The 27,806-nt window shown below is 44.5% G+C and overlaps 1 protein-coding gene across 1 annotated transcript; it reads left to right on the top strand.

Moving 5' to 3' along the window:
- LOC126481168 (protein enabled homolog) lies at nucleotides 1-27,806 on the top strand. The gene is made up of 2 exons (XM_050104736.1): nucleotides 1-355; nucleotides 23,976-27,806. Exons 1-2 carry the CDS (start codon nucleotides 338-340, stop codon nucleotides 25,542-25,544), a joined length of 1,587 nt encoding a protein of 528 aa, XP_049960693.1. The 5' UTR covers nucleotides 1-337; the 3' UTR covers nucleotides 25,545-27,806.

The following is a 27,806-nucleotide window of genomic DNA, read 5'->3' as shown; positions in this document are numbered from 1 at the left end:
GGCGTACGAACCCGACTTAGGGAAGAGAACGGCGTGTTCGTAGCGGAGCTGTGCCGAGCCAAGCTCGCCAGGCTGTGGGCAGTGTAGCCGCTGAGAGCTGAGTCGTAGCGGGTGCGACAGGCGCAGGTGGGTTCCGTGCCGTTTCGTACCCGAGCTAAACAAACCGGTCTGCAGAGAGCAAGTCGCTGTTGCCTGTAATTCTGCCCGCTGTTCGCCGGCGGCAACGGCAGTACGCCGACTGCGGACTGCGAAGAATCTGAAGCAGAGGTGTTACGTGTGTGACATGGTGCAACCGGCCAGTATAGGCGGATATGGCTTCTGGCTGACGTGAAACAAGATGTGGTGTGATTTACAGGTAAGAAGTAACTCAAAAATTTCTTGTCACCGTCCTTATCGTCCATAATTTTGTGTATTATAGCTGTTATGGCATGACAACACGCCTGTCATTGCTGTACGGGGTTAACTTAATTACTGTCAAAAATTATATTTATGAGAATCGCATGTAGTTGTTTTTTGTGCGGTTATTTTAACATAGCATAGATTTCTCGCATAATATTGACAGTTTTTGATTCCGTGCTTTTTACTTTGTCTAGATTCATTTTCAATTCTAATTTAAATTGGTACCTGCAAAATTGAGATTTCACCTTAAATTTAGGAATGTGTGAGGAAAATTATTGTAACTTACTGTTATGTATATAGGTGTTTGTTAATCTAATTATATGATCTTGTTTACGTTTATCTCTAGTCCTTTGTCGTGCTTGCATATTGGAAGATTTGTGAAACATAGTACTTTGTCACTGAGAGCCGCTTCTTTGTTGCCCAGTGGACGCTAGATATATTGTAGCAGGTTATTTCGCGGCTGACATTTCGGCAGCCACATGTTGGCAGTGGGTGGGGGAGATAAGTTCGGGACTGTCCGCGTGTGTTTCATCGTTTTGAATTTGAGCGGGTCTTCAGCCGGTGGAAGGGGGAGCGGAATGCACATCCTTTCCCCTCTTCCGCTTCCCCCTCGCCCAATGCCCTTCGGGGTGGGAAGGGGGAATTGTTATCAAACCCAGCAAGTCACATCCGAAGTTCTAGCACCTTGCTTTACGACTGGCGTTGCTATGGTTACGACGGAACGCCTCCTACATATCCCTCTGTCTCTCGCTTACGTAACATGTGCTGCGACGGGACTGACTTGAATTTTATTCTGTAGCAACGACGTAAGAGAAGTTTTAAGCAAAAAGAAAAACGTATCGTAACACCTTTTAGTGTCAGTTGGCGTTCGGTTCCGTTTGATCTAGATGATGAAACTCATTGATAAAAAAAAAAAAAATTTCGCCGACCGACAATTCTTTAGCTAAATTTAAGAAAGTTCGTGTTCGAAGTGTCAGATGACTGAAAGAACGTGGAAAACGTTGAATGTTTTCCTTAGAATATTTTGAAGACACGATTAATAGTACAATAAAGAAATGCATTCACAGTTATATTTTTGCCCTAATTCCAATGACTTAAATCCTTTGTTCGGTTGGCATCGATGAAAAGCGACAAAAAAACACACACACACACACACACACACACACACACACACACACACACACGAAATGTAAATTTGACGTTTGAATCTTTACTTTACGAACCACTACATTATGTGGATTTCGTGGTGACGGAGTCACGCTGTACGGATAATTTTGTTTCAGTTAGCTCTTTCATTTTTTTTTTTCTCCACTTGCTAGAATTTAATAAAAGTGCAACAGCCGATCCCTATCCGTAAGGAATGAACAGCGGTCATTAGTCCTGGTAGCCTGTGGCATCACGATTCGGAGTGTCTATCGTCTAGCAAGGTAGCATACCAACTTAAACTAAAATTCTGCCAGCATTATTCATTAATAATATCGTGTGGCACTACGGCCTGGTGCAAGTCTTTCAATTGGACGCCACTTTGACGACTTGTGTGTCCATAAAGAGAAGTTTCATAGTCTCAACACAATAACATTATTAAGATAAGATTTTGGAGTATTCATGCCATTTGTTTGACGCGGTGGTGCAAAATATTTGAAAGTTATTACCTTCGTACAGCCTGCACTTAAAGGCGGTTGCTGTTCAGGTGGCAGTTCTGTGTTGTTTCCGTCATTGCGCAGCGGGTGATCGTCAGGCACCTAGTGATATTCCAACAGAGTAGATAGAGCTGCCAGTCACTGTCCAAATTATTACAAAGCTATAACACATTTCCAAGTGAGTTATTCTTGCTGTGCATTACTCTGCACGAAACGTATCAGTGCATCCATGGAGAACCGCTGCAAAAGTTAGCGAGAACTGACAAATGCTCCAAATAGTTTTCACAGTGTTAGTCAATTGATGATAGCTGTAAACGAGCTTCTTTGTAGCTGAATGTCTTTTTCAGCCAGTTTAGGTATTATCGGTGGAGGTAAGAACGCGAGTATGTTCAGAAATGTAAGTTGGGTGTGGATTTTGATCATCTGTGGAGTGTTCCCCCCCTTACATTTTTAGCCTGTACTCATCAAACTTTAAATGCATCGTTTTTTAGTTTACCTGCAGCGTGCTCGCGGTTTTATACTCATATGCGTCCGGCCTATGCACGTGGCCGGTGTCGCTGGCAATCGATGCTCCACCTTAGTATCTCCGCCTGTGATGGGCCACGTGCTCTTACCGATTATGTTACGCGATTTGCGTGCTAGGCTGCAAAATCTTGCATGAGATACCTGCCGCCAGAAACAAGCTCCGTTTCTATTCGAGAAAGGCTTCTGAATTCAAGGTGTCATCTTTTCGGTGGCGGGAATATCTACACTGTACTGAAGCTGCAAATTAAGGGTGTAGTTTTGAAAGTTTCCAGGAAACTCAGCAATTTAATGTTCTCTTATGTAATTATATGGACACGGTGAATAGACTGTTGGACATTGTTACGTCATTCTCGGCAAATTGAAGAGAGTCGTCGAACAAATTATTTCGAACTAGTTAACATTTCCGAGAGAATAATTCGTACTTTTTTTTTACTAACAATGTTCTTCGGGCAAGAATAGGTGATTTCCTGGAGTATATACTCTCTCTCCTGATTTTTTTAAACCAATGGAAAGGGGTGCGGGACAGAGTTGTGACCCTTACGATGCCATGTAATCTCGTGGAAAACGCGGAACGCGTTCGAACATTAAAACACAGTAATTTCGAAACAAAAACGACGGCATAAACGAGGACTCGCCGAGAGTGGTGTCTGTTCTCATTCATTTTGTGACAGCAGATATTTATTCGTATTTTAATGTTTGCACCCTGGAGTATGTACTACAGATGAGGTGTAGGGGAAAAGAGTCCTAGCCAATAGACACAGTATGTGTTACTGGTACCGGCAAACGCGGTAGAGATACGGCGAAGCAGTTAGTGAAGAAATGGCAGATAACATTTTATTTGCCATCTCCGTATCTCAGCCTCAGATAGAAGCAACTCGACAGCGTTCTCTGTCGTGCAGCTCACTTATACCCTACTTCGTTTCAAACGTGCCGATCTTGTACGCTGTAGCAGGAACGCGACTTTTTTTCACGTAATATTTTCTCAGTAAAAATCAGTTTTGCTGCGGAGAAAATCAACTTCACCAATACTGTTCCAAAACAGGTAAAAGAGTAAACAGCACACACTGACCAAACTGTTACAGTCGCAGAACATTTATTTTCATGTTGGAGAAAGTTTGTTGTACTTCGCAGTAGCGCTAAGTGTTCCATATATTCATGTTCGCTATACTCGACACGATTAGAGTGTGAACTTACGTCCCACTATCACAATTTGTTCTCTGCCGTTTCCGTAAATCAATTACGACGAAGGGCGGCATCGTTTCCTCAAAAAGGTCACAACCGATTCACTCCCCCGGCCTTGTTCAACACCCCTCTAAAAACGCGTATGTTGCTGGGTCGTCAGACTAAATCTGTCAACCATAGAAATACCGGCATCTCCAGAAGTTTAACAGGCCATACATACTAGCTCTCCACTAATCCACTATTTCCTGTTGCTCCCCGTAGATTGCCGTATTAGAACCACGTTCCTGCAGGATAACTCAGTCGACAAATAATTTCAAAGTGCGCAGCAATACGGACGCTCCGCGACCAGTGAAAATCTTATATTCCGAAGAATTTTCCAACAATAAGAATCAAAGTTTTTGTTTTACACTGGGACTAAAGCCTGTGTATACTCCTAAATACTGATATTGTGTGTAATACGAAACTTGTATGTGAAGGACAATGATAGGTCGCTGTTTCGGCTAAAAGCAGTGTGCTTTGTCCAGGAGAGAACTTCCATAATACAGCATAAGTTAGCTCGGCATGTTTAACACAAAGGATAAACGATCATGTGATAACATATGAGAAACTCGATTCTTAATGCGTGGAGAACGAAAGTGTCTTGGGCCGTGAAGAAAGTTTCATGCAATATTATGTTGACTGTTCGGAATCATTGATCGCAACTGAAAAGACATCGAAATTTAAAGATCGAGATTCGATAGACTTTCGGAGATGCTGTTGCAATTATTACAGATCAGTTAGGCTTCTCTAAGGAATTGCGATAGACTCTGATTATATACATGGTTTGTCGCCTTTTTTTGTGTCACAAACTGTTTTGGTCTCAATGTAGTTAACGTCTTGCTTCTGTGGTGCTATCAAATATCTTGTTATTGAGAATAAAGTATTGCTCTTACTATTTTTTCTTCCACTCTGCTGTGTTGCTTGTTTTAATTTACTTTCAATTGATTTCGAAGCAGCGACGGCTTTTTCAGGAACTGTTATCGATCTGATATACCATCGCAAGTATATCCTGTTAATGCCCCCGAGAATCCTCTACTGTGGAACTTACAAGACTATGAAGGATGCTGAGTACATAAACGAGATGGATACCAAAATGCCTGAAGATGGAGCTATAGTTGCTTCGAAGTATGCAGCAAATAAGTTAAGCAAGAAACACAGCAGAATATAAAAGTATGAAGGGAATCATTCTCCATAAAAGAAAATGAGCAGTTCGCTCCTAACGAAGCCAAATTTTGAATACTGCTTTAAGTTTTCGTCCACTGTAAATGCAACTTTGAAGCTATGGGTTAACTATTTGAGACAGCATAAGGGCGTATAGACTGTCAACTTTAGGGAATTATGCAGTATTTTGCGCGTTGTCTTAATCATTTTCTCATGGTAACGTAGTGAAGATGATGCCGAAATAAATTCTTCAGTTGCTCCGGCTGTATGTCGCTAGACTGCGTAAAATAGTAAAAACGTGCCACTCGGGCTCTAACTTGGCGATTTCGGGACGGCAGATATCCAAAACAAGTAAGAGTCGCGGCAGCGCGCGCAGCATGTCCACACAGGCGCCGGCGTCTTTGCGCGCTCTCGACCCGTAGAGGCCGGAGCACGTGTCAGGCCGGCGCGGCGCGTTGACAAGTGACAAGCGGCGCGGGCACGCGGTGTAAACAAATGGCAGTAGTGGGGCAGGTTGCGGCCGCGCCGGGGCCACTCCCACGCCCCCCAAGTGACGGATGCTACAGAAGCGCGCTGTGCGGCGCAGAGCCGGCCCGATCATCGGCCGCAGGGAGGGGAGGGGGCGTGCCCGCCTCAGCCACCTGCGGCGCGCACCAGCCTCGCTGTCATTGTCCCGCCGCGCCGCCGAGCTCACCGCATGTCACCACCGGCCGTCAGCTAATAGCGCCCGCCCCCTGCTAGTCCGGCTACCGGTTTAATGCCCCTCATTTTCCTACCAGCTTCCGAGCTCCCCTACTTTTTTAAAAAAAGTACTTGTTACTGCCACGTTCTGCTCTTTTTGCCAGGTGTAACTTACAGGGATATCATACTAGAAATTTATTTCTAATCGTGCCATGTATTGAAAACATGGGACTGCCAGTATCCACAAGTGATTGACATAAAGCATTCCAGCAGTATCTCCGTCGCATAAGACATGGTTACTTATTCAACCTGTCTCATTCCTGCCAGCAGATGTAAGACTTCTGATGGCTAAATTATTTGGAAATCGTGTACTATATGAACGAACACCCGGTAGATGGCATAATCTTACCAAGCAGAATGGATCACAGGTAGAAATGGAATCGTACAGCTAAGACAGAAGTATGGAGGGGCGAGAAGGGATACTCCCAAAGGATGAGATTTAATAGCCTTTCTTATTCAGGCGGTGGAAAAGTCCAAGAGTATATCCCAGCTAACAATGCAGAAGTTACTGTATGCGCGTCGCCAAGTGCTTGCAGACTTCTCCAAAGATTTGGGCGAAAGCGAACTTTTTGTGTTTTGTTTCGTATTCATTGTTCAACATTATAAGACCAAGAAATGGAAAAATTGTATAAAAGAACTAAATATTCAGAACGCTTTCGTCCTACAGTAACGCACTGACATTTCGAGAACAGTTCTGGATTAAGTGTCCGGGTTTCCATTTCTTAGGGTGTCATCCTGTAGCCACGGATTTGCTACCTTCACCTGAACCAAGTTTAGTTTAATTACATCAGATATAGTAAAGGCTGATTCTTCAGTTAGGAAGCGTAAGTCATTGAGGGTTTTGGCGACACCTGAAGTGCAGTGTGTTGTGTGTAACTTGAACAATAAGTAGCTCCTTCCAACACGCAGTTCCTACGTATGGTGTTGCCGATGCTGGCGCCACGGAGCCTTCAGCCGTTATCCTCAGGTTCAAATGGCTCTGAGCACTATGGCTCTGCGACCGTAGCGGTCACGCGGTTCCAGACTGTAGCACGTAGAACTGCTCGGCCACTTCGGCCGGCTTATCCTCAGGATAACTTTAGAAAGGTGTTGTAACAGCGCCGTCATATGGGTAGTTACACGGTTCTGTAAGTCTGTATGCTGTACTTGCAGTAGACAAGGAGTCCGATTCAGAATGTAATGTTTTATCCAATTGCACCTTTGAAAATTTTCACATTTCGCGGGCAATTTTTCCAGTCTGACACAATGTTCTAGCCCTGCAATGTGAACACATACTGTATTGCTGCGCACGCTTGTCTCGGAGAAATAACGGACTCTTAATACGCCGGTGGACCTCAGGCATGAGTTCAGGCTTCGGAACAGTGTGAAGTACGTCATGTAAATTAGGGGACACCCTGGAAAAGTGAAGAATGGGTACTCATGGAAAATCCCCATGCATGGACTCCTGACTTTTCACCTAGCAGATACAGGGTGTGGCGTACATTGATCAGATACCCTAGAATACTGTTTGTTCTCGGTGCAGTAGGAACTAGGTTCCCTTGGACATTGACGTTACTTTAATGGGTAAAAGATGACATGTTAGATATATTTGTAAATGAATTAAACGGGGTACATCTCAGTAACTTTTTCAGTTCGTATTAGTTGAACTGCTTGCGGAATAATGCGCTGAGGTAAAACTGAATCGTGATGTTGGTAGACGGCGTATTGTTTCTCTGAAGGCAAATCACTTGTAAGCGCATTTTGTATCACTGGTAACAGATGCTCCTTGCAGATGATTTCCGATACTTGGGGGAAAGGATGCTCTTCGTACATTTTGTACAGTTATGATAACGCCGCATGGTTCTTTTCGGGACAATGATCTCCAATTTCACAAATACGCTTGATTGTTGTAATTCAACATATTATGGCCCTTATACTGAGATGCTTTGGGAGCAGCACCAATAGCACTGAGCCGACACCAGCCACTTGTAAAACTAAAACTGGTTGACATTACGGCTAAGCAGAGTAATGGGTGCATTACGACCTGCCTGTACATAGAATGAAGTAGTCGGTAGTCAGAGATAGCAGTGCGAACATGAAGTAGGACGAATTATGCTGAGAAACTTTGGGGCTGCAATTGTTTTGATGCTAATTCAGCAAGCATGCTCGGCTATGAGGAACTGAGATGGATTTGAGACGCCTAGTGAGGTGTAGGACAGGAGCGCGACGCAGCCGCAGTGGAGGAAGGCGCCGTGGTATCAGCAGCGGCGAGGCCGCCCTTTGCGTTGCGAAACTTGCTCGCCGCGGCTGGCCGGCCGCTATCGCTTCTCCGCGGCGCCTTTCCTCCGCGCCTCACTCACACATCCACCACGCTAAACTGGCTTGCACCGAGAATCAACCACATTGAAGAAATAATGCCACTTTTGGTGGCATGTCCCATAGCAGCCATAGGAAGAATAACAGCTTTGTTTCCCTCCACCATCTAAACCTGTAGTCTATGAACGCCGCAGTACACACTTCGCGTGAATTCTCTAGAATCCTAAATTATCTGAAACCAATACTGGGATTCTTTAAAGAATGCCATATGATGACCCGTCCCGAGACTAACTTAGTGAGTGTAAAGCCTGTAATGTTCTTCGATGTTTGCGAGCTACTGAATTTTAGCCATCTCCTCTGTTGGTTTCGTAGGATATGGGACAGCGTTTAACATAAAAACAAGTGTAATAGAACTGTGCAGACAGGTACTTTAAAATAGTCGAAATGACAGAAGCCCTAAACAGATAGTTTATCAAATCTTACATTTTGATAAATCTATTTCAATAAGTTTTATCTATTTAATTGTATGCGATTTCTTGTCGTGAAGTAATTTGATGCTTTGTCCTACTATTTCACAGTCATAACTTATTCACGTCATTAGGTTGCTAAGGAGGATTCTTTTACTGACCGTAGACACACAACATTTAAAAGTAAGAAATAAAATAGAAAAAGTCTGTCAGCTAACACTTAAGGTAACGATGTCTGTTTGTGTGACTTGCTTTTAAAACCGTAACATTTTAAAATGCCCCAAGTCTGTTCTTTGTGTTCTTTCTGGTTGTCGATTAGTCTTCTCAAATGAGGGCAACGAGCACTCGAATACATAGAAGCGGAAATGGTTCTGTTTATTTCGTGTGATATTAAATGAAAACTGGTATAATTAGTGCCATCAAACGGAGCTTCGTGAAAGTGCGCAACTTTTTTTGCCACAAAAGAAAACAAATATAATAAGCTCCACGTGCTAGGCACTGTTACGTAATCAATTCAACAGCCATACTCTGCCCACATTGTAGATGAATAGTCTATGGCATGTTCTCTGGTTTATTACTAATACTGTAAAGGCACTAAACACCATTGTTATTAGCGACCTCTATAAAATAGTGTGATAGTGCTTCAAAGGTTTACCATCATGATATAGTAGGTAGTCATACTGAAACAAGCACTAATTAAGACTTTTGCGTATTCTTCACACAAAATTAGACTAAAAAAAAATGATAGAACATGTTCTAAGATAGGAATTCTGATAAATATTGCTATCAAATGTCTTTAAAAAAACAGGTGAGCCAACTATTTTAAAGACTACACACCGAAATATTTTATACACTACCAGAAGCCGTACTATGAAAATTTGTCTCATTGCCAACGTAAGATTAGAGCACCGGGCGGCTTCTCGGGAATAGGAGATGAAGAGTAGATGACTCCGTGTCCTGATCATTTGCTTTCCTGTACAAAAGCTTGACTCAGTTTTGGATGGGTATAATGTAAATTTGTTTAGATCTGTTATTAAATTTGCCCGTCTCTTGAACGCCGAAAGATGATTGCTACATTAAGAAGAAAAGCATATGTTAAGTTCGAGCTACGCTCTTGCATGGAGACAGTTTCCCAAATATCTCGAATGAACTAGTGGTAGGTCGGCTTTGGGAATTTCAGAGCACCTCGTCATTCGCTTTGTGATGTTCCAATAGAAAGTGTTTTTGCAGATAAGATGATAGGTCTGGGTTTTGAAAAAAAAAATGCAGGCGGAGCCTACGCCTACATTCTCAATATACCGTACAATTTTAAGTATGGGTGTAAATCAACAACTTTAGTGTTGCTGAAGAACCATATCGTTAGAATCATTTGGTCAGTTATAACCTGTGTTAAACGACTTAATATACAGCATCGGGAGCGTCTACATGGCTTGTAAACAGGCCAACGGGCGCATCTCCTGAATAGGTATGAATGTTTATTGGCCGGATGACTCGCGAAGTACAGTATCCAACTGATGTTTATTTTATTGCTCGTGCGTCCTGAGACGGGGGTTAAAAAACTAAATTTTATTAGACTTATTTGGTTGAAATGTTTTTCTTTTTCATAATTTGATGTCCGTCCAGACGGAGAAATCGTATGCTCGTTGAAATTAGATGATTTCTTCAACAGCCTTTTTTTAGAAGTTGGCAATTAACTGTATGTAAATGACGTCGAAATGAGCCGCAACGGGAGCGCCGCGTAGCGCCGGTTTCGCGAAAGCTCTGCACGTGTCTGTGGCGGTGCCACACGTGGGCTGGCGGAACTCGGTCCCCTCGCCGAGGAGCGACGCCGGCCGTTGTGCTGGCCGGGTGGCAGAGCGCCAGGGGCAGCGGCGCAGGTAGTGGCGGCGTTGCCAAGCGCGCCGCCATACTGGCTATAGTTAGCCGCATGTGCCTTGCCAGCCTGACGGAGAAACAAATAGAAGTGGAGGCAGCGAGCAAGCGCCGAGCGCCACGGCGGTTCGACCCGCCGCCGCCGACGACGACGACGTCTGTGACGGTGCTCGTGTCGGCAGCGGCAACCGCCGTCCACGGAACTGCTTTCACCGCGAGCAGGAGAGAGCGCGCGTGTGTGCGCTGCGCTGAGACCCTCCTGCCTCTTTGGCCCTCGCCGCGGAGCATATCGATACTTAGCGTCGACTGCGCGCTCGATCCTCGCGGACCTATCAGCCCCATCGCCGTATCGCACTGTCTTTGCCGTGCCCTGCCTCCACCGTGCAGTCAGATTTGGCGCAAGAATCAGATGGCATTCACTCTTTGTCCACGTATCAAAGCCGTCATCCGTAATATAGACTTTTACGCGCACTTGCGTTAAACTTCATCTATCTAAAGCACTTTCTTCAGTGATATGGTTTCTACTATTCCATTAATTTCCGTCCAACCCAAAATAAATAATTTAACATTGCTTCACGTGGCCGAGCGGTTCTAGGCAGTACAGTGTGGAGCCGCGCGACCGCTACGGTCGCAAGTTCGAATCCTGCCTCGTGCATGGATGTGTGAGATGTCCTTAGGTTAGGTTTACGTAGTTCTAAGTTCTAGGGGACTGATGACCCCAGATGTTAAGTCCCATAGTGCTCAGAGCCATCTGAACCATTGCTTCACGTTATGATAATCTTTAAAATGAGCTCCCGCCCTTTTGCTCAATAATTCCGTTTAAAATATTATTTCTTGTCCCGAATTGCGTGGGTCTAAAGGAACTTATCGGATGAGGCGAAACAAATCAATAAATGTGACAGTGATCACGTAAAATTACAGCTAAGGGCACTGTATCGCTGGCTCCTGCAAAAGTAGTCCTAGATGTATTTGAAATGGTTCACTGAGCCACTGAATTAATCTGTCTGAAATGCCTAGGAAGGAAACAGTATAGTTTTTCGTCTGCTGCATAGTTTTTCTGGGACATGTAATATACTTGCCTACACCTTGTGGTTAAGATAGGGCTAGTTCCTGCTGCTAACCGGTAGAACTCTGGCGCACCCAGATCTGCAGACTAATTCGACTTTTTGGGTTGCCATTCACTACGATGTCTCTTGTCAAAAAGAAGTTCCTACATTGTAAGAGAGCGCCGCATTTTTTTTATCTCACACCTACTTCAGAGAAAGCACGGTGGGGTTAACACATTTTACCAGGTTCATGGGAACAGTTAACAAAAGGATAACCGTTGCTTCATCACAAAATATTGCCGCAAATTAGTTTGTGGGGTAAACATTTCGTGAATGTATCCAGCACCGAATGTCATCGCAGTTTCCCTTTGAACAAGTGAAGATTTATAGATGAACACTGGGATCTACCTTCACGTCTAACCGACTCAGGCCTGGGCTTGCCCTGTATGTACTGAAACTGTGGCGCCCCAAGCGCCCACCTCCTTCACTAGGCGGGCGGCAGTCGCGTCGCCACCATAACCGTAAGTCAGTGCTGCTGGCAGCGGCAGCGGGCCAAGTTTTCCTCGTGTAGAGGCGAGACGAGCTGGCCGGCCTTTAGGCGCGCAGCTGCCTCCGCCGGCGGCAGGCAACCCAAGGGGAGCCTCTCTGCGCCGCGCCGCTAGGAGGGGATAGCGGCCTAGCGCGGCCGCCGCAGCCGCAGCCGCCTTGGCTTGCCTTGCCTGCCTTCCTGTGTGCCTCGCCTTAGCTCCGCTACCAGCCGTGGCCCGCTCCCGTTTGACGATCAGCTGTTGGGTCGCGACGCCTGTCACACGCCCCCTCATTGTTCGGCTGCTCACTCCCCCCACCCCATTTGCCCGCTTCTCCTCGCCTGCCGGCATCCAAACGTGCCAGATCCCTTTGTAATTGAGCACGTTGGGACAGAGTGAATCCAGCGGCCCCTCCGCGTGCACATTTATTTCTTAGAGCGTGGACTCGTGGAATATTTTAGATTTTAGTAAAGAAGAAATAATTACCACAAAACACATGACACTTCCGGCAATCGTACAGTTAAACAAGGGGTTTTACAACAGCAGAGGCACAAAAGCCGCAAAAGATCCAGTAGTAATAATTTCAACACTCACGGGAAATCAAACACAAGAGCAGCAAACATACGATACCATATTTTGAAATAATTACTGTAAGTTGATAGCAGTTTGTTCTAGTAATATTTTGGTCACTCAAGAAACTACATTTACTATATTTGGCATTGCTCGCATGCAGACTGTTCTTTTTATGTTTTAGATTATACAGCCTCCAGGTGGCACTTTGCCGGGCTACCTCATTCACGAAACATCATCACAATGCTGATCACGAATACTCCTATTCATACTTACCTCCCCACAAAGGAGACAGAGGAAACGAAACCTAATCCTGCAAATACACGCAAGAGAAAGATGTGTTTTAGCGGGACCAGATACATATTTTCATGAAATAGTATATTGCCCTGATACCTGTGCTGAGCCGGCCGTTGTGGCCAATCCTGCAAATACACGCAAGAGAAAGATGTGTTTTAGCGGGACCAGATACATATTTTCATGAAATAGTATATTGCCCTGATACCTGTGCTGAGCCGGCCGTTGTGGCCGCGCGGTTCTAGTCGCTGCAGTCTGGAACCGCGCTGCTGCAACGGCCGCAGCTTCGAATCCTCCCTCGGGCATGGATGTTTGTGATGTCCTTAGGTTAGTTAGGTTTAAGTAGTTCTAAGTCTAGGGGACTGATCATCTCAGATGTTAAGTCCCATAGTGCTCCGAGCCATTTGAGCTACATTTACGAGCTCCACCGACGAAATTTCGTAGACTGTTCGGGGCTATTTTCAGAGTATTTTGGTATAAGGAACCCATAATCTGTGGTGATTCGTTACAGATTAATAATGTAACTGTGTTGTTCGGTTTCTTATATAGTTACCTTTATTTTTGCGATAATACGTGTACAACAATGAGTAAACTCTCATTCACGAGGTCATTTTCGGCCAATTCTAAATCAGTAAAATTACGCATACTGCTGCGTTTCACTGTTAACGTTCGATTAACACTGCCGGGGAAACAAACCCGAGAAAGAACCGACCAGCACGGAACGCAAACTTGAGGGCGAGCACTGAACTGAACATACTGTTATCAACAACAAAACACACACACTAGTAATCTGCAATAACCTTAGAAAATTTGTCGGAGTTCGGATTCATACTGCAGATAAGATTTTCACGAACACTTGTTTTCCCTTTAAGTGATCATTAGTGTCGCAACAATCAAGAAATCGGTGCAGGTTAGTCGTGACAAAACTTTCATGACCACACTGTTTCCACGATTTTCCCACGCAAGATTTTTGCTATTGAGAATTACGATCTGTTGATTCCTTCACCTGAATTCTGGTGCATCCGAAGTCACCCAAAATAATGTTTCATGTTACCCTAGTTCCTTGTTCTATAAAACTTTATTACCAACACTCCGTAAGTAGAATACAGTTGTTCATCCCTGAAAAAAATTGTGGCCCTTCCGCACACAACGAATACTTGTTCGTATAATTTGCGCTAGAAAACATTCGCACCATGCACAAGTATTACTACTAAGGGTTTAGTTAGTGACACTCCATGCGTGAATTGAAGCTAGCTGGAAAACAAAGCTTCCTCTTGTCTGTTGTACTGTGCAAAAATAGAGATCAGATAAAAGCCTTTGCAATCAGTCTTAAGAAAACTAAAAACTGTATTTTGCTTAAGCAGGTGCGAATTCCATTAAGCAATTAGCCGTAAACTGCAGACTGCACTGAATTCGCTACAGTAATACATTAGGCCTAGTTAAACAGACCTAATACAAGGAAACCTATTACGGTACTTCCATTTATGGCACCAGAAACTACGGAAATGTGTGTAGCTTCAAAACCGCTTGTAAAACATGTTTGACCTTCGTATTTCTTTTAAAAAATGGCGTAGTCCCTGCCAATGTCGAACCTACCATTAACAACATAGTTTTATTTCAGATGAAACTAGTATTACTTTAGATATGTTTCGGATGAAACTAATATTACTCCAAAATATTGTTTAATCCATAACTTTACAGAAATTTGTTGATTCATCTACTTACCCGTCAGAAGGTTGTCAGTTTCAGCAAACAGAACGGTTACGAAATAATGTACATTTCTGTGGAATGGCATCTTTGCGACTGATGACTCGTACAACACCGGTACTGTCAAAGAGCATTTATATTCTACACTTCTTCAAAGTAATCAGTCGTGTTAATAGTAATAGTGAAATAAAAATACGGTAGTAATAGGCACATAAAAAATTTACGAACCTGAGATGGGTCGTAGTAGCAAGGTTATTAATTATCTGAAAGCATATTTTTACCAGATTAATGGCGAGAGCGCGTTACGTACCTAGTCTCAAGATTGTATCACAATAATTCACAAAGTTAGTTTCTAGCAGTCAATGCCACCTATTCAGTTTCCTTCCATAAACTTTTAAATTCTTATCTCTCTCTCTCTCTCTCTCTCTCTCTCTCTCTCTCTCTCTCTCTGCGATGATCAGTTCCACAAAAGTAATTTAATTTAATACTTCGCTTAGGAACTTGATAATATAACAGAACAAGCAGCGCCGCGTAGCGTCCGTCTTTCAAAGCTTGAACTCAAACGTTCGCATGTGGTGGGGAGTTCTGATGACAACGAGGATAGGGAAGTCTGTCACACTAAAGCTACACCTTCGTTACCTAGGCAACCTATGGCGCTGTGACTGTTGTGGCACTTCGGAACCGAAAGAACAATTATTCCAAATGAAGAGATTATTCGGTATTTGAAATCAGTAAATTGATGTTGGTGTTGGCTGTTCGGGTAGTCAAATACATATTGATATTTTATACATTTGATATTTTGCGCTGTAAAACCGGTATTGTAAACAAGTACATAGAATTTTTAAGGAATTTGTGGTTCACTACAAAACCCTCGTGTTTGCATTTGGGAGAACGGAACTAAAAAGAAAAGGTTCCGAAAGAATCGTTACTTGTAGTTGTTGTTTGATCATAAATTATCATGCGAAAGTAGTAGCTCGGCCTTCTTTTGTTTTTTCAGTAACACGATTTCATCTGAAGCTGTTGAATTTTTTGTCTTTACGTTATTGATAGTCTGTAGAAAGATGGATTTTACGTCCGTCCCACTAAATTTCTTTAATTTTACGTTACGCCAACAAACACGTCATTAAGTAATAACGTTCTCGACAGCATTTATTTACATTGTAATCCATGACATAACTATTCTATCGAGGTAGCCGAAGTTTTCAGGTCGTCGTATGTATGCGGAGTAAGAGGATCAAAACTAAACGCTCATAAAAAATATATTGAGGTTAGCTGTAAAGCAGTCTCTCTCAGATGAGCGGATCAACAACTTTCTTTTTTTAGTCAGTATTCAGTTATCTCGTCAGAGGCCCCACTGTTTTGATACAATAGACAGCATCCTTCTCACAACCAGGGAGGTGCTAGTAAAATAATAATTTCATAAATTTAAACGCGTTTTTCTTGCTTCAATTAATAATATTTAATTTCCAGAAGATTTCTATAATGTGCTAGGCGAAACGCTTCTGGAAACTGAATTTTGTTAATTGCAGCAAGAAAGGGCCTTTTAATTTATGAAACGAATAGTTGTACTCTTGCTGCCGAACCTACCCACTCCAACAAATTTTTAGTTGTGAAGTTATCACCACTGTCGCTGGTATTTCTGCAAAGCAAAGAATGTTTAAGAGAGTGTTGTGACTTTAGTAACGGTCCGACTATTTTGACGCCAAAATTGCCGAAGATTGGGCCGTCAGTAGCCCAGGCGCGAAGCACGGCGCATGCGCAGATAACAAATTCTGGGCGGAGGTGACAAAAGATCACTCGATCGGGAGATTCGCAGCGCGCAGTGTCCATCTGGCGACACGTGTTCTAGGGAACAGAACCAGCGCAGCAATGAAGAGTATGCGTGTTAAAGAGGACTGGAAAACGATAGTGTCAGTAGGAGAGTGAAGCAGTTTTAGCGCAGCCGCTGGGCAGCGAGCGGGTGGCCAGGCCCGAGCCGAGCGTGGGTATCAGCACGGAACGCGCGCGGCTGCGGCGCTGCCAAGTCTACGTGCGCCGTCAGTTGGTGTGGGCGCAGCCGCACTGGCTGCCTCGCAGCAACAATGCTCCACAAGGGCTCACCCACAGGGCGACAATAAAGGTCTCTGGCAGCAGCAGAGTGAGCACTCCAGGGGCGCAGCGAGCGCACAGACTTTGGCGCCTCACAGAGGCAACGCCGTGCCCGGGGAACAGGTTCGTAGAGAGGTGAGCAGAGACCGACGCGACCTCTAGCCGCGGCGCAGATGCACGTAGGCCGAGCCTCCATCCCTCGCCGGGTCCCCCACGAACCTCACTCCGAGAGGGGACCGGCCCCACACAAATAGGAAAGAGCGCAGGCATCGCGGCTGCGCGGAGGGGTGGATGGCAGAGGGAGAGAGCAGGGTGCGTGGCGGAGTGAAGGGGACGAAATTAGAGGGTTGCGAGCGCCGCTCCGCGCCAGGCCGGAACACGCTGGCTGGGACCGCCCTGCCTATGGGCGCAGCTCCATTCTGCCTCACACGATTTTCAGTAAGGGGCTGTTTGATAGAACAGAAGACCATTTCTAACAATATTTCGTCGAAAACTGAGTAGATCATGGCTGAGTGAAAATAAGGTTGATTTTTATAGTTAGTAAAAGAGCAACCAGAAACTTTTAATAATTGTAGTTACTAAGAACAAACAGCGCCGTGAGTGGTTTTGGTTTCAAATTGCCAGGTTCAGCATCAGACGGCTGTTTACGTTAAAAATACGTAAGAGATTATGATCTACACACAGTCGAAACCAGGATTTTGTCCTTGGTGTGGGGAATGGGAATGAGGATGGGGGCTGAGCTCATAGACATTTTGATTCACCGTGCTGCCTCCAAATTACCTAGAGTAAACAAGGTGCTTTCTTAATCTCTTTTAGTACAACTACTATAGAGAGATTATTTTCGAGACTGTTAACCCTACCAATACCAACGCATTTTCCATAATGTGAAATACCAGGGGGAGGGGGAGGATACTTCGCGCATTCCGCAAAAAACCGTAGAACAAGCCAGTTTCGTTAAATGTGTTTAACTTAAGTATAAGAGATGAGTAAAAATCACATTCACAAAAGACATAAATTTTTGGGTTAAATTTTACTAAAAAAATTTGAAATAGTTTCGAAATCTGATGTATGAAGTCTTTAACAACAACAATTTTTTAAAAAAAATTTAGAATAAACATTAGCAGACTAGATTGCAATATTGAAAGATGGGTACGAAGAATCCCCTCCTCCCCCCTTCGTATTGCGAGGCTTAAGTTTGAAAGGCGTGTTGCAAAGAATTCATTATTGTTGTTCTTATTTTGAGATCAAGAAGAAACATGTGCAGTTCTGAGGGGAGTTGCAGCCCGATCGCTCCCCACTTCCATAGGATTCGCCTCCGTCTACATATGATGTTGGCCGGTTTCGTTGTGAAAGTTTGTCGGAATGGTAGCGCCCTAGAGCAAAGAACTAAGAGAAAGAGCTTATTTACTGTAACTAGACCTGAATTTAGACAACTTCCTAAGATAAAGGATAAGTTAGTTTTTTTTTGTTCAATCGAAAATCCTACGTCATTCTGTAGCACTGTTCACTACTTATGAAGAAACACAATGGTTCGAAACAGATAGCGGCGCTTTTTGTATTGAAGAAATAGTATTAATAACCTATGAAGCGAGAAGGACAAAAACTGACTGACACAGGCAAAGAGGTCATTGTTGCCCTAGAGAAATCTATTGGTATCAAATGTAGCCCTCAATTCTAGGACGAAATTTTGTGGCAGTACATTTGAGCAGGGCATTGTGTGAAGGTGAGTCGTGGACAGTGGGAAAACCGGAACAGAAGAGAGTTGAAGCATTTCAGAAGGAGTGCTACAGAAGATATGTGAAAATTACGTGAACTGACAAGACAGGGAACGAGAAGGTTATCTGCAGAGCAGGCGCAGAACGGAACACACGGAAAACACGGACAACGAGAAGGGACAGGATGATAGAACATGTGTTATGACATCAGGGAGGTGTAGAGGGTAAAGACTGTAGGGTAACACAGCAATTGGAATGCATCCAACAAATAGTTGAGGATGTTGGGTGCAAATGTAACTCTGAGACGAAGAGGTTAGTGCAAGAGGAGAATTCGTGGCGCGCTGTATAAGTCAGAAGACTTGGGTTAGCTGCTGATTTCATTTATTGTAGGAATTAACTAGGCGTGCTTTTAACTTAGGCTTTCAACACGTGAACGATATGTACGTTGTTGCAATAGGATGAGCTTCCGGAGCTGTACCGTGACTACAGGTGCGATCTTCCCACTAAACGCTCTGTCGTTAACGGTTGTACAAGACACAGAGCAGTCCTTTGCGGGAATTCTGGCTTTGCTGCTGCTGCTGCTCGCGGGCTACTGCGCGCAAAGGTCCCAGGAGCTCGCAAGTAGGACAGGCACCAGGAGAAACTACCTGGCTAGTGCCGGGCCGGGAAATCCCCGACCGCGCCGCGCGCTTCGCGGGAACACATGCAGTCGGCACTCGCTCGCTAGAACAAAACTGCGCTGCTGCTCGTCGAGTTGTTAGCTGGTGCCCTGCTCAACTCGGAGAATACCACTGTCAGCACGGGACAGGTTTTTGTTTCTGTTTCGTCGTCATTCAATAAACAGCTGCGTGCCTTGCAGCAGAACGGATTTATTTCTGTACCGTCTTCGGAAAATGAAATCACTATTCCTACGTAATATCAAATGTATAAATAAAATGAAAAGTTATTTTTTAAAAGTGCTTCTACCCGCGATTCTGTAACATTATTCGTAGCTATAGAATTAAAAAAATGTTTTGTTCCTGTGCGCAATAGTTAATTTCACTTGCTTGTCTGGGGTTAGATAATTCGTGAGCAGTAACGCACCAACTAGAATGAAGTGTATCGCTTAACGCACTGTTCCGATCATAAACGAAATGTGTCTGTCGAAAAGTTTTACTATATTGGCTGCGTAAATTTTCAGCTACCGTAAAATGGAGAAGGGTAATACGTCTTTATTCGGCAACGTGATTATATCACGCAACGTGGAGTAAGCAACTGTAACGAGTAAACGACAAATGCTAAGAGGAAGCGCTACTCCATTAGATATTTCCTTCTTTCCAAAGTAATAATAATAATAATAATAATAATAATAATAATAATAATGCGTGGGCCACATTAGCGCCTGCCATAAAAATTCTGTATCGGTTAATAAAAATGTTGATCTAACTCTAAGAAATAAAACTACTTCTGTAGCTTATTGTTTACGACCACGAGTTAGGCAGTATAGAAAACATTTTGAAATCAATAAATTGGATTTTCATTGGCTGTAAAATACGTATTTGAATAACACTTGGCGAAGATAGACAGTAACGTAACATTCAGCATATATTGCCCGACATTTCATTGAAAACTTCTTCTCTCCAGTCTTCTTATAAAACCGAAAACTTACATATCCGTTACAGTAAATGCAGACGTTAATCTTCGTGACCGAAAGAAACGAATAAGGTAACGAAAACCGACTTGGTGGCCTCGGGTTCTATTCGAAATTAATTCGTTGGGACCTGAGATTTAAAGTACAGATGAAAATTAACTTTCATTATAGAGTGGTGCTATGCGCTAGTGATCGGGTTTCGAAGATTGTCTGTTTATACAGTGATGATCGCAACGGGGTCGTCCCCCTCTCCCCATCTCTGAAGCAAAAGAAAAAGTATTGAGTAGTCAAATGTTTTAGTTATTAAAAATATCCCATACCGTCGAGTCTATACTAATACAAAAAAACGTAATGTGATATCGTGGCGTAATAGTAAATAATATTTAAAAATTTTGGGAATATTTGTAGGCAAGCTATTCTTTTCCAAAGCCAGTTTGCGCATTTCGGCACCAGCTGTAAATATCACCTTCACAAAGTTCCTGCCTTCAACGATGACAAAATGTAATACGTAGCTTTTGAATCAGAGATTGAAATGGCTGTGCCCTGTAAATTCGTGAGTTTTGGCGCCGGAAATGCAAGCCCACTCTCTGAGCCTCCGTTCCCCGACAGAGTTCGTGGTACAGAAGAGATACAGAGATGAGTGGTGTGGAGTAGCGAGGAAGGGCGGACATGCCTCGCGACAATAATGCAGTCGGCATTGTTGGTTGCGCAAGGCGCGTGCTGGCGCTGCGGCTGCGGTTGAAGGCCGGCCCGTGGCGCGCGCGCGCGCTGGGCCTTGTCTCCAAGGCTAGCGGCCGCGCCACCGACGAGCTCAGCCGCTTCACGCTTTCCGCCCATTCTTCTGGCCATCTTTCCTTCTAGGGACATCGTCCACGCACCCTTACTTTCCTGTTACGAATCGAGGGCAAACGAAACATTTCCTTACTATCACCAGTACTGGCGAAACGAAATACTGACGTATCATAGTACCTATAACTGTCGACTGGTCTATTGCTCTGTTTCATGTATCACTTTACAGTTCAAAAGATTGTACCCAATTTCCTCTACCAGAGGAAACTTTCACGAATTTGTTTCACAGGGATTGACTCAGCATCATCAGCATAGCCTAGTGTCAGTTGGTTACAATGGAATATTCACGGAGGTCTAGTATGGGCTACAATTACATTATGGCAGCGAAACTTGTAATGCGTTAATGAGGAACCTATCTACGCTGGAAAAAAAAGTTCCAATTTTGGCCACCAGGTGCAAATCTGGCGCTGTATAGCATTTCTTCAATGTTATCGGCACTCATATTGAATCAATTGTGTAAGTGGCAGTTAATAATAAAATCAACATTATCCCTTTCTCACTCGTTTGACCTTTACTGCCCACGTCCCGTTCCTAATCCATTATAAATGGAAACATTTCTATACGCCTTTCTCGCATTCACACCGTCAGATTTTCGCCTGGTGGCGAAGAAGGGAACTAATTTTCTTCAATCGTAAATAGCTCCCGTATTAGAACGTTAGAATATTTATCAAGTTTCGCTGCAATACGGTAATTACATTCCACACTGGTCCTCTGAGTAGCTGCCCTGTAATTATAACCACCCAGTAGTATACAGATAACTTACGCGCTGTACCATCTGTGTGCCTCCGTAATCATATTTTGATGACTTACTTGAACTGGTGCTGACGCGAGGGCTATGAGGACAGAAGACTACGAATCGAAACTCTCAGAACCTATAGTCACTGCTTTTAAACTGACCGTTATATCGAATGCTGCTATTTTGTAACGCAGAATAAGTTTAATGTCGTTATACTTGTAGCAGATAAGTCGATTTATAGTAGAATATTAAAATTTTCATTTACATTATTTAATTTATTAACTCTACGCCGTCATGTTGTTCGTTTTTTCATGTCATGGAACTTCAGAGATTTCACAGAACACTATTGTAGGAAGCGCTGATCTTAGAGCATTGGGAATTTTGTTTACTATGTGAATAAAAGATAAATAAATATCAGATTTGACGACGAGTCCCACCTGTCAAATTAGCCACATTATTGATAGTTAAGGAGGGTATTCAACTGTTAACATTTAGTAGCTTTCAAGCCTGTTTGTGCACGTAAAACATACAGGACGTGCTGTGGTTGTCCATCACAGCTGTGTTCCCGTAAGAGAAGGCTCATGGGTTCGAATCTGCATAAAAAGAAATATCGCACTCCGTTCTGGCGATGTGGTTCTAATCGCTGTAATATAGATGAGTACAGAGTAGGCGCCGGCCGGTGTGGCCAAGCAGTTCTAGGCGCTTCAGTCTGGACCCGTGAGACCGCTACGGTCGCAGGTTCGAATACTGCGCGTGGCATGGATGTGTGTGATGTCCTTAGGTTAGTTAGGTTTAAGTAGTTCTAAGTTCTAGGTGACTGATGACCTTAGATGTTAAGTTCCATAGTGCTCAGAGTCATTTGATTCCGTTTAATAACTCGACGAATGAACAGGCTCACATAGAGAGCGCGTCTCTTGGCGTGTAAAACTGACGAGTTACGATGTACCGGATTCAAAACATTTGACGACGCACTAACAAATCTGAAGCGGCGGTTATTCAATTTGTGACAAGAGACTCAGAAATACAACAAAGCAGCTCGGCATAGAAGTATACTAAGTATATCTCGCAGAGGTGGTAGTGTCACTACAAAGTATCCCAGTATTCAGAGATATGATAGGAACGATGATTCGAAGAAAAAAGGTGTACTAAACATGGGCTCTGAAATGCATGCATTAAGAGGTATGGGCATTTGATCTTCCTTTCCGTGAAACACAACTTCTCTTACAGTGAACAAGTGCTCATAGCTCTGAAGATACGCGTTTTAGAACCCATGATTACTAGACTTTCGTGCTTCGAATGATCGTCCCTGTCATATACCTGAATATTTACCACTCTTCCCGAGACACACTGTATAAGCATTATTGTGTTTGACTGTCGCATCAGAGTTGATTCCTACTAAGGACGCACATGGTTCCGTTAGTTCAAATGGTTCAAATGGCTCTGAGCACTACGGGACTTAGCGCCTGAGGTCGTCAGTCCCCTAGAACTTAGAACTACTTAAACCTAAGTAACCTAAGGACATCACACACATCTATGCCCGAGGCAGGATTCGAACCTGCGACCGTAGCGGTAGCGCGTTTCCAGACTGTAGCGCCTAGAACCGCTCGGCCACTCCGGCCCGCTCCGTTAGTTAACAAACGGCAACAACCATGGTCGTGAAGAGATGTAGTAATAATAGTTGTATAACGATAACCAGTTGTTCCTGGTGTTTTAAAATACGAAATACTGTGTTTTATAAGAAGTCCGACTGGTATTTTCGTTTTGGGGTAGTCGCGCGGTGTGAGGCCCCTTGCCACGGTTCGCGCGGCTCCCCCTGTCGGAGGTTCGAGTCCTCCCTGGGGCATGGGTGTGTGGGTTGTCCTTAGCGTAAGTTAGTTTTAAGTCGTGTGTAAGACTGGGGATCGATGATCCCAGCAGTTTGGTTCCATAGGAATTTACCATCACAATCTGTTTCGGTTTTTCGGGATTTTATTTCCGGTACGTAATTCGGGACGAAGTTCCATCGTCAGGCTTTCCAGACTCACTGGACGTCTGACGAAATTGACGCACTTGCTTCACGGGTGATCCATACTGAAATTCTAAGTTCTTTGGTTTTCATTGCAAATGCATCGTTAACAATCTGAAGTACAGGAAAACCTGAAAAACTGAAATACAGAGAGGGGACTAGTTACAATTTATAAAATAAATTTCTCTCACTGTGTGTGAACCATGAGAAACCATTACGAATTCGTTAAAATTTGTGAGTTTCTGTCGAGGAAACAATGGATTCGAGCGTCGCAAGAACTTATCTTTCTTGCACCCTTTATCAGTTCTTATATCGCCCGTTGCCTATACGTAGATTAGCCGCAGAAAGATAAACTCGCCCACATTGGCCGGCGCCGCGAGGCTGCGTGTACAGTTATCATGGAGCAGTCGTAAGCGCGGCTCCGGCCTGTCGTCGTCCCTGTCGCTGTCGCTCGCGCCTGACGGTCGCCGTCTGTGTGTTGTTGCAGAGCCCTGCCATGATGGGGCTGCAAGCGACGGCGAGCAAACGCAAGCTGGAGTACGACAGCAAGTGCCAGCCGGCCAAGCTGGTGCGGCTGGACGAGGGCGCGCACGACGCGGCGGCCGCCGACCTGGACGACTGGCGCCTCGCGTCCGCGCTGGGCGGCGCGCTCGCCAGCCCCGTGCCGCACCAGCACGACGACGACGAGGACGACGACGACGAGGAGGACGACGACGAGGACGACGACAAGGCCGAGAAGTACCTGCCGCCCGCGGCGCGCGCCTACCACTGCCTGCGCTACGCCGAGGGCGACGGCGTCTGCTACCCGCACGCCGTGCCCGTGTCCGTGGCCGAGCTCAAGGCGGCGACCTCGCCGCCGCCGCCGCCGCCCGCCGGCTACTACCCGGAGGAGGCGTCCGGCTACGGCGCGGGGGCGGGAGGCGGTGCGCCGCCCCCGTACGGCCCCCAGGCGCGCCTGGCCGTGCGCTACCAGCCGTCCCCGGCCGCCCCCCGGCCCGTGCACCAGTACTGGGGCAGCAGCGAGTACTATTCGCAGAACTCGCAGCAGACGATACGCTGCGACGAGAACGGCAAGTCGTACCTGGATCTGGGCAGCTCCAGTGCCAGGTATAGCGCCGCCCCGACTGTCCCCGCGAGGTGTCCTCCGCCGCCACTGCCGCAGCCGCCGCCACCACCGCCGCCGGCGTCGGCCGCGCCGCCCCCCGCCGCCCCCGGGAAGGACGTGGAGTGCTGTGACGGCAGGACCGGTTGGTGCGGCCGGGGGCCGGACGCGGCCTGCTACCGACAGAGGCGGCTCGCGGTGCTCAACATCTCCATGTGCAAGCTGGGCAGGTACAGGCAGTTCCCCGACCCCAGCCTGCGGAGGTCGGTGCTCATCTGCAACACGCTGCGCTACATCGAGCGCGAGATGGAGCAGGAGGGCTGCTTCTTCGGCGGCGGCGTGACGCACGTTCCGGCCGCCGCGCCCCCGCCTCCGGCTCCGACACCGCAGCCGCCCGCCGAGCCGGAGCCCAGCTACCAGCCGCACTTTGCCGACGTGTCCGCACCCTCGCCCGCGGCCGCCCCCGCTTACGCGGCGCCACAGTACCGCGTCCCTGCGCACGGCGCCGACCTCATCCCGCCGTACGAGCACACCCTGAGGGACTTCTCCGCCAGCGGGCGCGCCACGCCGTTCCCCGCGGCCTGCGCCGACAACTACGACGCCGACTCTGGCGTCGGCGACGAGGAGTCGGCCCGGGGCATCAACTGGGGGTCCGTGCTGAGCCTCTCCAGCCAGTCCGACCTCGACCCACTCAATAACAATGAACTCTACTCTCCCTCCCCCCCTCACTCGTCGTCGTCGTCGTTCGGATTTACCAACGGGGACTCGAACAGTTCGCTCAGTTTGCTCGGAGACGTGGACTTGGGACACGAGTTCGACGATTTCCTTCCCAGTTGGAAACTGACGCCTCTCAGTGCCGACGACATTCTCAAGTCCGTCCCTCCGTCGGAGTTCTCGGCACGACAGGGCGAGGGCGAACTGGACAGCATTATGCACGTCCTTGTCGGCACGTAATGGGACGCGACGAGTGCGCCACTTTCGGTATCATCGAATGGGAGTGAGATTACTGGTCAGTCGATTGATCTTCAAATGTGCTCAGGTTGTGAAGGGCTGTTCAATTTGATACTTATATTCTTATATTTCAATTTGGCAGCCCGTGGTCCTTTAAATTTACTTAAAAAGAACGTTTAGTCTGAACTAATATATTTTCGTTCTCCGTTCGACACCTTTTTATCACTTAAACAGTACTTTTTGTACATTTTGCAATTCGACAGCAGAAAATGGATGTAGGTCTACGGTGACTGTTGCGTAAAAAGGTTTTTATAGAATGTTTATTTTGAAGGTTCTCTAGTACAGAGCTTTTACCAATGTTTGGGCATAGTCTTAATACCTTTGTTTTCTTTTGCAGAGAGAGAGAGAGAGAGAGAGAGAGAGAGGGAGGGAGAATGAGAGAGAGAGAGAGAGAGAGAGAGAGAGAGAGAGAGAGAGAGAGAGAGAGAGAGAGAGAGAGAGAGAGAGGTAGGTGTCTGAAGCTTGTCTGAATTAATATCTCAGGTCTCTGTAAAAAGTCATGTGGGTAACATCCACATTTTTGTCAAGAGGTGCTCTTACATAGGTTGTATGCTTCATTTATCTATATGCCTCTGTCCCTTTTTCGTAAAGCTTGTCCTCTTTCATGTTTTTGTTCCCTTGTTCAGAGTAATACGTATGTTAAACTTTGCATTAAAAAATATATTTTTGAAGAACTTATTGTGCACTAAAGATATAGTTCTTGTTGGTTTTGTGAAGAGATGTCAGTATAATGAAATGGTTCTATAGATGACTAGATTATATACAAAGTGATGATTTGCACTTAAGTATATAAACAAATCCAGGAAAAGTTAGTGATGGAAAAGCCCTTGTTACCTGTAACGTTGGTGACGTGTCTAGTTGTATATAAAAGTGGACTATTATGTACTGTTTAGATAGTACGACTGGAAACTGTACTGCATTGTCCTTTCAGACTCTTCTTTAAAATTACAATATTAAGCTTTTAAGATTTCTTTAACTACAGAAAGGAGTCACTCTATTGCAGTTTAAGAAGCTTTTTTTTGCAGATCATTCAAATTAACTTTTTTAAATAATCATTGCTGATACAGCAATTAAGAAACTGTTCAATGGTGCAAACAGTACTGAGTGATATTTTATTTTGAAGAGATGTTACAGTGCTAATGAATGTGTGGAAGATTTGCTCTAAACAGTATAAAATAATCCTACTTATAATCCTACTGGAGAGTAGGCTTAGTGTACAGTAGATTTCTTTTATGTAAAAAGAAGTCCCTTCACATTATGATTTGACAGTCATTTGGAAGTGATTTCCAGGCATTGCCCAATTTTCTGTGTACTCTGCTGTAAATATATCTACATAATGAGTGTAAATAGTTGCAAAGTATATACATAAATATAAAAATATGCCATAAATATATTGTCTACATAAATATATTTTGAAATGTTCCAGAAGGAATATTTGCACTAAAATAATTTTTATTATGAAAATCTAGTCCTTTAAAAAAACGTCACAATTTTGACGTTTAAAGCTGGAGTCAGAAAATTGGGCTGTCCCAGATATTGGCTGTCCCAGCTGTCTGCAGCTGTCATGTTGATGGTTGAGTATTATTGTGAGGAGTACTGTCACAATTCCACAAATAGAAAATATTGTGTGTATTGCAGGATACCATTATGTATGTTTTCACAAAGTGGTTGAAACTTCACTGTGTGCTGTATCATTTTTCCAGTGAAATAATCTTTAGTTATCATTCATTGAGATTATTTCATTTTTTAAACTCTTAATTTTGAATGTATGTTGATATTTCTGCTCAAAGCTAATTTATAAACTCAGTTGAGTGCCTTGAGTAATGGCAAACAAAATTATAGTTAACTCAGTAGATTGTTTGCTGTGAAGTGCTCTTTAAGGTTATATGATGGACATTTATTTCTATTGCCAAAGTACTTGGTTGTGATGGAGAAATGATATGACAAGTGAAGCATATAAATGGTGCCCTCAGAAGAAAATTTTTAAATGATTGTGCTGTGATATTGTCGTGTACAACTCTGTTAAATCTAAAATATTGGCTGCTAATGTTAGGTAGGTATTCATGATTATATATATATCTATATATATATATGTAGATAAAATGTGATGAATTTGCAATAAATTAATATAAAATATTAAGCATGTTGTTAAATTCCTTATTTAAAAGAAAAATAAATAAATAAATAAATAATTATACCAATTCA

Source organism: Schistocerca serialis, chromosome 5, assembly GCF_023864345.2.
Source record: "Schistocerca serialis cubense isolate TAMUIC-IGC-003099 chromosome 5, iqSchSeri2.2, whole genome shotgun sequence".
NCBI lineage: Eukaryota > Metazoa > Arthropoda > Insecta > Orthoptera > Acrididae > Schistocerca > Schistocerca serialis.
The sequence above is the reverse complement of the archived record's forward strand: the minus strand, read 5'-3'. Positions and strand labels throughout refer to the sequence as shown.